Source organism: Falco rusticolus, chromosome 3 (genome assembly GCF_015220075.1).
Source record: "Falco rusticolus isolate bFalRus1 chromosome 3, bFalRus1.pri, whole genome shotgun sequence".
In the NCBI taxonomy this organism is placed as follows: domain Eukaryota; kingdom Metazoa; phylum Chordata; class Aves; order Falconiformes; family Falconidae; genus Falco; species Falco rusticolus.
In genome coordinates this window covers 5,500,039-5,514,871 of record NC_051189.1, presented here as the reverse complement: position 1 = coordinate 5,514,871, position 14,833 = coordinate 5,500,039, and the positions used below count along the sequence as shown (strand labels likewise).

At 34.8% G+C, this 14,833-nt stretch overlaps 1 protein-coding gene across 1 annotated transcript in view; it reads right to left on the bottom strand.

The window, feature by feature from the left end:
- Window positions 1-14,833, bottom strand: part of CDH9 (cadherin 9) — a 66,772-nt gene that overhangs the window by 39,478 nt on the left and 12,461 nt on the right. The window contains exon 2 of the mRNA XM_037382216.1: window positions 3,215-3,509. Within this exon, the coding sequence (XP_037238113.1) occupies window positions 3,215-3,509 (295 nt within the window). The remainder of the gene's footprint in view (window positions 1-3,214; window positions 3,510-14,833) is intronic.

The following is a 14,833-nucleotide window of genomic DNA, read 5'->3' as shown; positions in this document are numbered from 1 at the left end:
ATAACAGGTAAAAAAAAATATATTTTAAGACACAAAATTGGGAGGAAGAAAAGAATAGGATGAAAGAGATTTTCCCACAAATTTTTTACTTGCCTCTCATGAATATATTTCTTAAAATATGTATAATATAATTATGTAGTTGTTTGCAGTCAGAAAACTTACTTGGTTAGGTATGCAAGAATCTGTGTATATATAGTTGTAACAAATAACCTTCATCATCCTAAGTATTTATGCAGGTAATCAAGAGCTACACTGACCTTTTCATTTGATTTGGTCTTACCAAAGATGATCACTTTGTTCCAGAGATTCTTGGTTTTATTTTATTATTCTTATTTTCTTTCATTTGTTTTAGAGAAACATAGAATTAAGAGCCACTTGAGTTTTTATTCTGAAGTCTTCTGGTTTTCTGAAATGCACTTTTGTGATCTGTCTTTTTTCTTTCTTTTCATTTTCAGTATATTTTTTATACTATTCTTTTAGATTTACTTACTTTCACAGCAGCAATAATCCTAATATGCACTCAGTAACTTCTATTTCTTATTCTTTCATGACTTACTTTACACAAACCTCCGATTTCAAATTCCATCTTAAATTCTACAGTCTGGAAGCAACTAAAAGGTTTGGTCCTACTTCCTTACCAAGTTCAACTTTTAAACTTCTATTTGACACCTATCTAATCTGTAAACAGCAATATATACTAAAACCACTGAAGAGATTAAGTGTTGAGGTGTAATGAACCTACTTGCATAATTGACAATTCTGTAAATTTATGATGTTCTGCAATAAACAGTATGTTCAGGAAAGAATTATTTGGACCGCATATCCAGACAAAAGAAAAGCTAATTGTTCATTAAATCTTACCTCTTGAATGAATAATAATTACAACTGCTTAAATGCCATTTTTATAATGCATTGGAGATTTTTTTTAATGGATATCCTAGCCACCGTAGAAAGTATGAACCAGGAGCTACTTCCACAGCCCATTGTTTGAGCTTAAGTTTTGTCAGTCTCTCTCTTTTCCTCTTTTCTCTGCGTTTTTTTATACGTGCTGCCTAGTGCATATTTGCTGCCTTATGCTTGCATAGCTTTCTTTTGTCTAGATATTTCTAGAACTATATTATCTTCATTTTTTGTTTTATGTGTTCTCTTGTGTGCTGTATGGGAATGTTTAAAAAAGTACCACTTGCTCACCTGTAAGTTGTATTCCACTTATGGCAAGTATCTCACCTTTTCACTCCTAAGTTACTTCCTCCAGTTATGCCATCTGCTTCCTTATCTGAGGGATGGGACAAAGGAACTCCAAGAAAAAATATATTTGTTTATCCCTTATTTGCCTATCTGTACATCCTGAGTGTTGAATTAACATTCTTATTACTCACTTCAGAAATACAGAATTTCTGCTTCTTGAACGGGCTGATTTGGATTTGGGTTCTTATGCTCTGCTACCTCAAGTAATTACGAAACTACTTTTACTCAAATTCAATGCTAAGAATTGCCATTCCAGCATAGTTTTTATATCCCCACATAGAAATGTCAACTAAACAGAGAAAAGAGTAATTCAGTTCCCTTTTTTTTTGTCTTCATATTGGTAGTTAAGGGGCTTTTTTTACTATTTAAATCCTTTTCCTCTAATTCTTTCTTCACAGTAAACCTCCCCTTTACTTGGGTCTTTTATTGACACTTTTTCAGCTTAAAGAGGTATTTACACTATCCTCATCAAATATAGACATTTCAGAGACTTAAAATTTCACAAGCAGTGCCAAACGACTGGATGTTATTCTGTTCTCTTCTGTTCATACTTCTCCATTGACTCTAATGAAGTTGGACTAAGTGATAAGGTTAAACAGGGACATCACACTTTTTATCCTATCTATTCCTACAGAGTTCCTTCCTTAAAATATATATTTCAAATTAAATACGACATGTGCACTGCCAGCATTTCTCCTTCACAGATTATCAGCAAAGTAAATTTGGAATGGAAAGGATTTCTCTATTTTCCAGGTATCTTTAAAAGAACAATTCTTGAACTCTTTGCATTATACCTAGTCATGTAGGTATTCCCTTGTTGTGATTATAAAAGAGAGTTATAAAATAGTCTTCCTTTGCTGTATCTCTGCCAGTGCTCTCAGAGATAATTATTAGCTTCTGGAAATTATTTTGCAAAGATACAGATTAATCACAAATGTTGATTGGTGTCTTATTGTCTCTCCATCATCCAAAGCTGATTTTGCAAACCATTACAGTAATTCCTAATGTAAATAACTTCTGAGAATTTAGCTGTCAGTTGTTTCCCATAGCCTATGTATTGTATGCTTACTCATTAGAGAGACTGTCTCTGCTGTAAAAGAATGGAGCACTTAGGTAATCATGACAACTTCTGATGAATGTGTGCTGGTGAATATTGTCTATCTTTTTATATTATTTGAACAAAAGTCAGAGAATTAATTTCCTTTGATGCTATATTTCTCACCTGTCTTCTACTGTCATTTGACATTTTTACTTTTCAGTGCAGCACTTGTGACTAGCTGTAAGTTTTTGTCCATGAAGAAAAATATTTTTTAAACAGAAGGAGTTATTTCTTTGGAGAAGGAATTCACATGTTTGGTATCTTAAAAAAAAAAACAACCCAAACAATCACACAAGTCCATATTTAAAAAAAAAAACAAACCTCAACAGCAAAAACTACTAATATTGATACCAAAGAGAAAACATAATTAAAAAACCCAAAATAAATCAAAACAAACACCACATCAAGTAAATATTTAGGTATTTATAAGAACATATTTTGCATCATTTTGATACATTAATTGTTTTACATACTTATGTGCTTAAATTTGTTTCTAAAGGTACAGAAATGTTTGGTAAATTAGACTTTACACATACAAAGAGGATACATTTTATGCAAGTGATAATCTTAGCTGTGGCAAAACTATGTAGTAACTGGTAAGACAAGCATATATGCAACATTCCTTGATGGTTCCAGTGGGCTTAAAAGAGTAATGAGTAGCTTATAGTGTGGAAAAAGGATTAAAAAGTGGATGAAGATGAAAGAAATAAATAAAAGCAGAAACCAATCATTTATGATACATTACTTGCAAGAAAAATTGTTCCATGGATATTCACAGAAGCTAGTATTAAGTGCCTCTAGTAATAAAATATGTTCAAATCAACTCAAACCCTTTTATATTTTATGTAAGGATAAGTTTTTACCTACCAACTCCAGACATCTCCGGAATACTGGCGATGTACATGTCCTTGGTGAATTTTGGCTCATTGTCATTGATATCGTGGATTTTAATGATAAATTCAGACTCTGGCTCCACTTGTCTTCCTGTTTTTCTGTCTATAGCCTTGGCACGTAGCACATACAGGGACTTTTCTTCTCTGTCCAATTTCTTTGCAGCATGAATATCTCCTGTATTTTCATCTATAATGAACAGACTGCCAGCCCCATCTCCTGTTAATATGTATTTTAAATTTCCATCTCCTTTATCTTGGTCAGTGTGTAGCTTCAGGGAGGTAGAAAAGAAGAATTTTATAAATACATGCATTGTAATTACAGACCAAATCATTCAGCATATATGAGTAAGTCTGTACAATCTTGACTATCATTGAGGTCAGTTGTGGTTATCTTCTGTTTCACTGTTGGTAAAATAAATTGCAAGTTTGAGACTTAGTGATATACAAAAAATAGCTTTAATAAAACTCATAAGGACACAGGGCAAGGTAGAAAATATTGGAGTAGTGCTTAAAATGACTAACTTAAACCAAGAAAAGACATCTCTTTGAATAACCTGTCCAGAAATCACCAGAAGTCTCCTTTTTGAAGATGATGGGTCTAGAATCCCCAAGTTTCTATTTGCAAAAAAATACTTGTCTTCCCATTTATTGATTGATGGTAAGGTAACAAGTTACCTTGTAAAAACGTAGAAGAAATGGGTTTTAAGGATTATAGCTTCTGAACTTCCCAAACTCACCTACAAATGTTCTGATTTAACCAATTTGTGTTTCTAGTTATATTCTTTTTTTCCCCTCTTTTTATTTTATTTCTTCAGGAACATCTTAAGTCAGTTAATTACTTACTTCCTTCTAGTCCTCTTTACACAGGAGAAATAATTTTCAAGAACACCAGGAGGTAAATTTTCAAAGCATTGCGTGGTGTTTAACAGTCCTTTTCCTACTACATCTCTTCATGAGTGTTCAAAACTCTGTCCCTGTGAACTTAGGCACTGATTAATTTGCCTTATAGCACCATTATGAAAAAGAACCTAATACCAAAGTCGAAGCAAGCCATTGAAGCTAACCCAGCCACTAGGAATTCTCACATAGCACTCTTTTTTAGAAGTTTATTCCTCTAATTTCATTTACAGGGACTCACAGTACCTTTTTTATGAGCATCTGTAGTATATATTCTTCAGATATATGCTTACAGTCACATCTGGCCACAGATCAGTGACCTGAGTGGTTTTTAAATGGGGACAGAAATAATCTTATCCCAGCATTTTTTTTTTTTATTTCTCAGAGTAGAAAAATATAGTATGACATCCACCTGAGAAAATATTATTCAGTATCAGTAAAGGTATTACTCTAGATGGACACTATGGCCAGACAAGTTATTATATGCTGCCACTTTCCTTGTTTCCTTGTTTCTGTATTCCAGTATGTATGTCCATATTTCATAGCTGAGCCATTGCATCTTTTTATTACTCCATTTGTATGAAGCCGGGTTGGGGTGGATTTTCTTAAATTCCTTCACTTTGATTTTTTCTCTAGTTTAACACTGTAGCCTAACACTAGTCACCCAATGCAATCTGATTATTGTTACAGTCTTCTGACTCTAGAAGAGGATTAACTGGATTAGATAATTGTCCAAAGAGTTTTAGCACCTAATATATTCAGTGCATATCTGTAATATCTGTGAAAATTCTTAAGGATTCTATACAATGGTTTGAAAGAATTATATGCAACATGCACACAGCACCCAAAAAAAAATCCTTGTAACTTGCCAACTCTACAGGTAATACAGAGAAAATAAATTTAAATATTGTATGGGTATTTTGACACAGAATACGGAGAAATGTGTAATCAATATACAAAGTTCATTCAAAATATTTGAATCTTGTTTACATATTTGATTCTTCGTTTCAGGAAAAAAAAAAAAAACCAGACTTATTTTGTATGTTGAGTACAAAATACAGTGTATTTCTTTTAGTCAGATGATCCTGGCTTGTGCCACACAGGACAATTTCCTATCCCTACAAATCAGCACACGTTCATTCTTGTGGAGAATATTCCTCATCTTGTGAAATAAATATAGCTTTGTCCTTTTTATTTGAGGTAGTAGGTTTTTGAAATATGCTTAATAAGAATCAGATCTCAGGACTAATGACTAGCACCTGAGCCCAGTTTTCTCATGAAGACAGGCCAGCTTCTTTTTGAGTCTTTAAAACGTCAAATACCTGTTACAATGTCCTGTGTTGTTACTTGCCCCCTTAACATCCTCAGCCATCCAGCCGGGGGAGTAGCCAGGGCAAGAGCCATGTCTGGAAACTCAGTGAGGGATTAATCCCATGGGTCAGGAGAAGTGAAATCACTTAACATAAGGCATTAGGGAGGTTGGAGCCTCCGTGAAGCTAATATTCTCAACACAATACAAGGAAGTACTCGATTCTCACATAATAAGTTGTCACTGAATAATCAGTAATTTGTTAAACTGTTTATAGTACCAACATTAGTCATGTAACTGCTTACATTAGAAATGTAAATTCTCAGATGTTGAGTAGCTGCACATTCTGCCTGTATTTATGAAGTTCTTGTATTTTTGAAGTAATTTCCATCAGTTTCCCTAGGGCTTTTGTATTTTTCCTGCATGTGTATATACTCCAACACTTATTTAACTTACTTATTATTATATGAATTAAACTGGACTCTGGCCTAAAGGTATTATCTCCATCCACCTGCCTGGCAGACTGCAAAGGAAGAGACTTACAGGAGCCCTGGTTTTTAATCATCAGGACTGCTATGCATGGGAAGAATGGGACATGTCCAGAGACACTGGAAGTTTCCCACTTTAAAAAAAAGTAGACATTACTGAAACAAAATACTACACAGTTCTGAAATGGAAAATAATAAAAAGAAGGGGGTAGGGGTAGAATTAAATTTTTATGTTGTTTGTCTTGATTTAGAACAGAAAAAAATATCTTAGTTTAAGTAGGAAAATATTGTATACATGAAATTTTATCGGAAATAATAAGTAGATAATTTGCATTTATTGGAAGTTATATCTGGAATGTTATTTTAATATAATTTTAGTTGAAAGTGTGGTGGTAATGTAATTCATATTTGAAGACCTGCTAAATTCTTTTCCCAGGCAGTTCTGCTACCTATAGAATCTGTCAGACACTAAACTGAATTAAAGTTTGCCCTTTACTTGCAAAGGTTGCAAATTTTGCTATTTGAAATTTTTTATTCCTGCAAACTCTTTCTAAATTTGGAGAGCTGGTCATCTGCTGAAAAGAGGTCCTATATACTAAAAGAAGGCAGATGCAGAAGTGTAGCAGAGATCTGGGCTGTGAATGTAAATGTTAGCTTGCCAACCTTATTTTGATTGCTCATAAGAGCAGCTCTGCTGGTAATCCAGGGTTGATAATGGGGTCTTGAAATGGGGTGATGACGAACAAGTAGTAGGAGCAATGATCTTTTTTGTGCTAATGGGTGGTTCTGGAAAAAAAAATCACATCTGTCTGTTGCCATTCCCTTACCCTGCTCCTCAACTATACATAGATCCTTGAACAACAGGTTAATTTATTCTATCTTGTTGGTCAAACCATCTCCAAAGATGTAAGGTAACTCAAACTGTTACAGGTATTTTAAGCTTCCTACTTATCTCATGTTTCTGTCAAATGATAAACAGAGTTTTAAAGCATGATAAATATGGGAATAGAATGTGATTTCCTAAATATGAAGAGTTTCACCTCCTATTGCCAACTTACTATAAGAAGATCACTTGAAGTACAGTTGCAAACTACCACTTATTTGAACTGTAACAATTTCTAATTCCTATGTATGTTTTGGTTTGCACTTTGTATTCAAGGAATCTTCATTAATCTGGGAAGTAATTTTGCAACAACAGTTTGTGAAAAAATGGGACCTTTTCGTATTCAAGAATAAATAAATAAAGTGAAACATTATCCAGCATCTTACAGAAACAGGATACTAGTTGTGTAAAAAAGAACAATCAAACCATTCTCTCACTATATTGGAGTTACATGATTAGGAAAAATGCTTTTAATTTATGAGACACAGTAACTCCCCATGAGATTGTAGATGTTTATGCAAAACAGATGAAGATAGGAACATACACATTTGTATGAAGAAACTGCAATTTAATTTTGATCAATCTATATTGTGTTTCTCTATGACTGGTAATCTTCCATAAACTGCTTAGATATTTTGAATTTATAATGTAAACGATGATTTCATCTTTTGAAATTTTAATTGTTCTACAAAGAGCCTACAGAAAATTACCTAAAGAAAATCACGTCCAAACATGTGGTGTGTTATGAGTTTACAAAATATCATGGCCTTTATTCACAAACACCAAGGAACAGGAGTACAATTTTTTTCTACATCCTAGAAATTTTAATTAGTAAACTGTTTTGTTTTGGTTTAAATTAGGAAACTTCACGTGTGTGAAGGAGGCTCAGATATTCAAACTGGAAAAATAGTATTCATACATTTGATCCAAGGTAATCTTTGACTGCTGTGATTTCCCTCTACATTTTACAGATTCAACAGGTACAGGGAGGGCCACCATTTACTGTCAGCAGAAAGTCATTCCTATTGAAATATTTGGTTTGTTTTACTCTACGTGATCCTTTGTCTCTATTTGTGGTGGGGTAGGTTAGCAAGCAAAACCTCTATATGGGTGGAAAATGAACCTGTCAAATGTATCCTTTCTCATATCAAAAATTGTTCTGTAATTTCTGTGAAGAGCTGGCAGGTCAGAGGACAGTCATGAAATACTTTGATAAAAGTAAGCAAACAAACAAACCAACCTCCCTCCCATATCAGATAATAAGTTACTCAGTATATAGTGGCCACACTGATAACGAATGTCATCCTTATTCCATTCAATACCTAGTATCAATTCATCTGAAACATGTTGGAATGAAGACATAACTTAGAAGATGCACTGCTTGGTATCTTGATTTCTTAATATTCTTTTGAACACATTTCTTTTTCTATAGTCTTCTATACACATTCACAACGCAACTTTTCCTGAGGATCATCAGAGAAGACATTGGTAATGGTTATGGGAGTGATAATTAGCTATTTCTGTAACAATGTATGCCTTATAAATATGGACATACTCATAAAATGCTCTCTCAATCTTTTTTCTGTATTTACATAGGAAAAGTGTGCATCTCTAATCAGCCTTTATATCCAGTTCTGTGAAACTGAATTTTTATGTGATGTGATAATTGAGACCTTGATGTTCTGAAAAGAAATCTTGACATAAATTTACATGGGTCCCTGTTACTGCAATTTCCAATAAGTAAGTGAGTAGGCAAACAACAGATTATCTCAAAGTTCTCCAGCATAATTCTATTTCCTCTAAATTAAGTACCCTGCTCCTTTACCTTATGCTTCACCCTCATGTGGCACTCAATATATATCGTATTATTTGAATATGCATTCTTAGTATGTCCAAGTTTAATCCATAACTTCTCTCAAAAGTGCTATTATTATACACAGTGGAGACGGTATCAGCATTCTTTGGAGGGAAAATATATCTCATAAATTATCAAGTTCAGGGATTGGTATAGAATGCAAAATATGAAGGAAAAATTGGAAAAAAATTACCTTAGAAAACAGTTCCTCTAAGGCCCATGTTTAAAAGTATTCGACTTTTTCTTCTGAGTTCAGCTTTAATTAAATAAATTTCCTGAAAACTGTGCAGGTGATCTGGTTCTCCACGCTTTGTAATTAAGAGTAACTCTTTTCAGGTTAAGCAGACATATAATCAATAGAAGCAGGGAAAATCAATGGACACAGTTAAAAAATTATATAGACATATGAATGAATTTTCTCCATTTAGAAGCAAGAAATTGCCAGATTTCATTTAGAGTTCCTTTTATTTGCAATTCCTTTCTATACAACTATTGTTGCAGAAGAACGGGGGGAAAAAGAGCAAGATGAGCTACTTAAGACTAGCAAGATTGTTAGGAATAAATACAGTGAAAACATTTATTTAGTTACCTAAATCCAGAAAAGAGGTATGATGTCTCTTGTGGAGGGGGATAAGGGAGAAGGAAGGATGAAGACACGTCAAGGAGAAGGTAGATTGATGTTTACTTTGTAGTAGGTACTGTACTAATGCTTACAACTTGGTTTAAAATATACCTCTGTATCACAGTATAGAAAAAGAGCTATTAGAGATTTCTTACCTCCACTGCCTCCACCCACACAGTTGTTTCCAGGGAGGAATCCTGATATCCCATGGCCATCCTATCTCAGCCCCTATTTGTCTGTAAATACCCTGTATAAAGTGTGAACAATGCTCTTTCCTTCCTTTTTAAGTGAAGATATGTTGGGGTGGGGTCAAATTATCTCTTTTCAGTGTCACGATGCTGATTTCCATATTGTTGTGGTGAAACTGCTGCCAGAACACAAGCAAGCCTCTTCAAGAGTATGTCCAGGGTGCTGGATTGTATGGAGCTGCAATCACCGTTAGAATGCAGATGCACATGGTGAGGACAAAGGCCACAAATACAGACTTCTATAGTCAGATATTTTTTTTTTTTTTAAGTTGTGTCATAAACTTATCAGATAGGCATTATTAATATATGACCTGGAGAACAAGTGAATTCATGGGCATACCCAGGCCCAGGCTCAAACACCTGAAACTCTAAACTCACTAAAATCCTGGTCACACATTATAAAGAACAAAGGTTTTAATCTGTCTCACCTATTTTTATTTGCTCTCCTCAAACCTTGACAGGGAAGAATGGGAGCAAGATGCAAATCTGAGTTTTTTCTTGGCATGGAGAAGTGGTTCTGGGTCCCACAGGTCAGGTATAGCTATGGTGTGATACCTTTCTTCCTGTGTTCACTGTCAAAAACATTGCCCTTTATATTGTGCAGTACTTGCACTTGGGTGTTCATCCTTACTTGCTAGTTACTGTTGTGTATAAGTAGAAGAAAGGAAGTTCTTTGAGCAAAAGTCCTACAAATTACATTAGAGAATTTTAATGTCCTTACAGTATTTTTAAAATTCATCCTGTAGTATTGTGAAGGTATTTTCATAGTGTCTGTAAATTCGCTATGCTAATCTTAATTCCTCTTTCATATTATAGTTGCATAAATCAATTTCTAAGGTGGCTACTGCAATCTTCTCTGTTATTCCTTTCCATCTTCACCACTAAAGTTAGATTGCGTTTATATTTACAGAAAACACTGAAAATGCTAATGGTAAATCTTACATTTGTTGATGCCTGTATACATATTTTAGATGTTTAGAGCAGTACCCTGTTACAAAATCTCTGCTAATTTTGGCTGGAATAGGGTTTTGTTTTAGTATGTGCAATTCAAAGGTCTTTCTTGAAGGAGGACATTAGGGTTTGCTTGCTGGGATTTTTTTCTGCCAGTTGCTGAGGGCATAACTTTAAAACATAAAGTGTAAATGGTGCTAGTTATTTTGGTTTGAGGCATTATAAGTCAGCAGGAGAAACTGGAAGCTACAAAAGTCACAGATTATTTTTTATCCCCTGTGAAAATGAAAGCTGAACCAAGAGTTACATTGGGACTGTCTTTTTACACTAAATATATTTCTATTTAAGGTTTTGCTGAAGCATAATGCAGCTATTCGAACACATCTATGTTCTTTTTATGTTTCATGTGCAATTTATGCTTCAGATGGAAAACTTTGTCACCCACCCCCACCCCCCACCCCCCTCAAATGCTGTATGTTCAGCCTCTTAGGTCGTGGTACAGTTAAGGTGTTTTCCACATGCTAGTCACAACTTTGCCTTCACTACGAAGTCTTTTCCTTGAGTTTACCTTCCATAACATTGCTTTCTTTATTGCTTAAGGCAAAAGTCTCAAACCATGTATAACTTCAGATTGAAAAAACTTTTCATAAATTTAACATAATGAAGCATTATAATAGTAGTTTGACAGCTATAAAATGTTGGGGTTTACCTGTAATATATCCCAACCTACTGACTCTGGGAAATGTACAAGGAAACCGTGATAGACTGTACATGGCATAAACAATCATTGACAGTGTCATTAACTGTCAGATTTAGTATGATTCTTTCAAATGTGCTTATATCTTCCTAAATATAAAAGCAATAAGCATAAATAGTAAGGACTGGGAAGGAACAGGAAAGCATGAGCTATTCCCAAGTAAGAGGAGAGAACGTGATTTCTGTACTTTTAGGATTCCTCAAATTTCTTTTCATCACAGTTTCTAGCTAAAGCCTAGGAACTTTACATGCATAATACAGGAAAACACAAGTTCATGTGTATGTCACATTTACAAATCCATGTGCCTATTTACATCAAATTTCTTTTCATATATGGTGATTGTACTATGCTATTTATTCTGAAGCTGTGGCATAGAAAAGGATTGAGTTTTCCAAGTCTGCCCAATATGTATTAAATCATAAATTGATTTGACCCCAGGAAACTTGACTGTAATTATCACTCTAAGCTTACTCCAAGTAAATAAGGTTATGCATATAGAGATGGGAAAGAAGATAGTATTTGCAAAGGAGGATGGATGAGTATTACCTAGAACAAAATTAATTAATATAAAAATTGAAAGAAATGAGCTTGAAATAAGAGCTTGTGGCATCCTAGCCATCCCTAAAATCTCACAGAAAACACATTGAGTGCTAGTGGCAGGTAAGATATCAACCGGTTCCCCACTGTATGATTTCAGACCTTTGTGAGATTTACAGCAGCTAGGATAGAGCACCACCAGCAGCTCCGCCAGTATTCTCCTTGATTTGCATTTGAACTAATTAAAAACGCTAAAGATATCTTAATAACTGCAGTAGTTCTTCAATGTGGATTGCAGTAGCACTATCTGCATTGCTTTAATTTTCTATTTATGTGTGTTTAATCAAAAGTTTTATGTATGTGCTAAATGGCAATGTGTTTACCTGACTTGAATTTGTGACATCAGCACAAACTTAATTAAACAACCAAACTCAGTGTGTGATGGTAACCTAAGTGACTGTATATTAAACAAGGCAAATGACATTTACTTTTCTTATCTCCTGTTTTCCAGCATCTGGTTCTTGTGTTCAGCTGCCTATTGTTACAAATTCTCTAGAGAATGACATTGTGAAAAACACTGCTGACATCAGCTGCAGGTGCTGATTTTGACTTAGTAGGTAAGGGTAAATCTGGTTTTAATTCAGGCAAGGTTCAGCAGAATTCTTAGTCTTTTGGTTCTGTTGAGACAAACACAATACAGGGAAAATAATTCCCTCCACCTACATCTCCCCATACCTAGGAGGTTGTCCTGGAAACCAGAGCTGTTTGCTCAAGTGCCTCCTTCCTATGCATACTTTCTACATTTCCTGTGCCCTATATGCTAGGTTGTAGACAAATCTGGAGAACTGGTTGCAATCTTTCTTCTGCACAAAGAATTGGATTTCAGAGCACATAGAATTTCTTTGTTTGCTCTTCTCTCTCTGTTCTCCAGATCAACAGCTGAGTTGCAGGTTTTCAGCCCGATGAAAAGAAACAAACGCTTCTTTTATGGTTTGCCATACCCTGTCATTTGGCTGTTCCATAAAATGAGATAGAGGTTTACAGGAAGTTACTATAAGTCATCAGTTATATCCACAGGTCAGAAATTATCACATCATAACTTCAAGCACTGTCATTTTAATCAATCCCTGGAATAACTGGTAAATCCATCATTATTTTAAAGGCCTCACGATAAGAATTGGTTTTTCTCTCACCAGAAACTTCTGAGTGAAATCTGTCTCTGTGTGTGATACCTTTTGCTGTTTCAGAGGCACTCAAACTGTGCTGCAGTTCCAAAAGATCTGCACAGAGATAGGCAGGAATAAAAGCTCTGGCCCTGGAAACATGAGTTTGTCATATGGATGAATTGTCCCTTACCCTCCACAGAACTAATTGATCTGGGCTCAGCTCTAGGCTAGTAAGCATATAAGAAATATTCTAGCAGGGGAGACCAACAGTTTGTCTACCCAAGTACTTTATCTCAGAGGCAATAGGAGATGCTGTTTTGAGAGAGCGTGCAGGTCTGACCACTGTGATTTTTGCTTCTTTTACACTCACCTCCCCGCCAGCCCCAACATCTGCAACTGTCAGATTAGAATAGGGATGCTAGAGGGACCTACGGAGGGGGGTCTTTTTGTTTTTATTTGGTTCGGTTTATGAATCTGATGTCTGAACTTATTTAGTTACCCCTTGACCGACTGTAGATAAGTACTGCGTTGACTGAAGTTATACTGAACTGACCAATGTTATACTGTTTCCATTTCTGAGTCTCTCACAATGATCTGAAGAACACATCAATAACAGGAGAATTTACTACTTTTAATTACAATTTTTTGTCTCTATATACATATGTATATATGTATACATATATGTGTACTTGTAGACAGGTGTCTACAAATCAAGATAATATTTTTTCAGCAAGTCATACAGCACAATTCAAGAGTAATAGAATAAAACATCAAGATGTGTGGCAATATGATCAAAGAGTCTTTTTTGGCCTAAGATATGTAAACAGGCTTCCAGGTTTGTAGCACCAAACAAACAAAAACAGACTGTATGCTTGCTGACTTGAAGCAGATCCCAAAATGTGCATTTTTCCTTTACCGTTCAACTATATGTTGTTTCTAGAAATATTAAAAATATTTTTATTATCCTAAATCATATTTACTTGTGCATGAATATATTTCAAACCCCAAAATGATGATTCTGAGTTCCATACTTATTTATCCACAATAATGCCTACCACAAAGCTTCAAATCACAATTTTAAAAGGCATATTTTTCGTAAGATCCTGGTTTGCAAAATGATAAGCTAAATATTTTGTGGACACTGTACACTCCTCACAAGAAATAATCTGTCCATTCCCCAATAGTCGTTTTGGTATATGGTTATTAAATGGTGACTTTTTAAATACCTTACCTGTTTATCTAAAACAAAACTTTCAAATGAACAGTAGGTAAGATCATTGCTTGACTTAAAGCATCACCAAGGTCTTTTGCTACTGCTTATTTATTGGCAAAGTTCCCCAAGCAAAAAGGAAAAACACAGTATTATTGCTGTTTCTCTACTTTGCAGACTGTATTGGAAATGTAAACTCCTAACAACTGAAGGGTGCTCAGTGGAAGTATACTGTAGCATTATCTATCTCATACTTTCTTCAGTCTGAATGAAATCCCCCTGTCCTGTGCCTGTTCCCAGACACATAGGTGCATGCCCAACACTTGATAAAATCTGAGAAGGAGATTCTCAAAGGTAGGTATATCAAAGCATAAGGTCTGAAATCAGATTGGGGTATAATAAGCACCAAGCCTTGAATCTTTCTTGCGATAATGTAGCTTCCTAAGTGAAGCTGTTGTTTCAAGAAGAGTATGCTGAAAACCAGCAGTTAGGAAAGAAGTATTTAGGGTCATTGTTTTGCTTCTTCTTAGTTGTCACTGATTTTATATTTATTGAAATTTGCATTACCTACTTGTATGTTTTTTCTAAATCTTGTTTCAAAATACCACCTGTGAAAGGCAATCACTGTAATGATAGCAAAGACAAGATGGTGGCTGGAAGAGTTATCAAA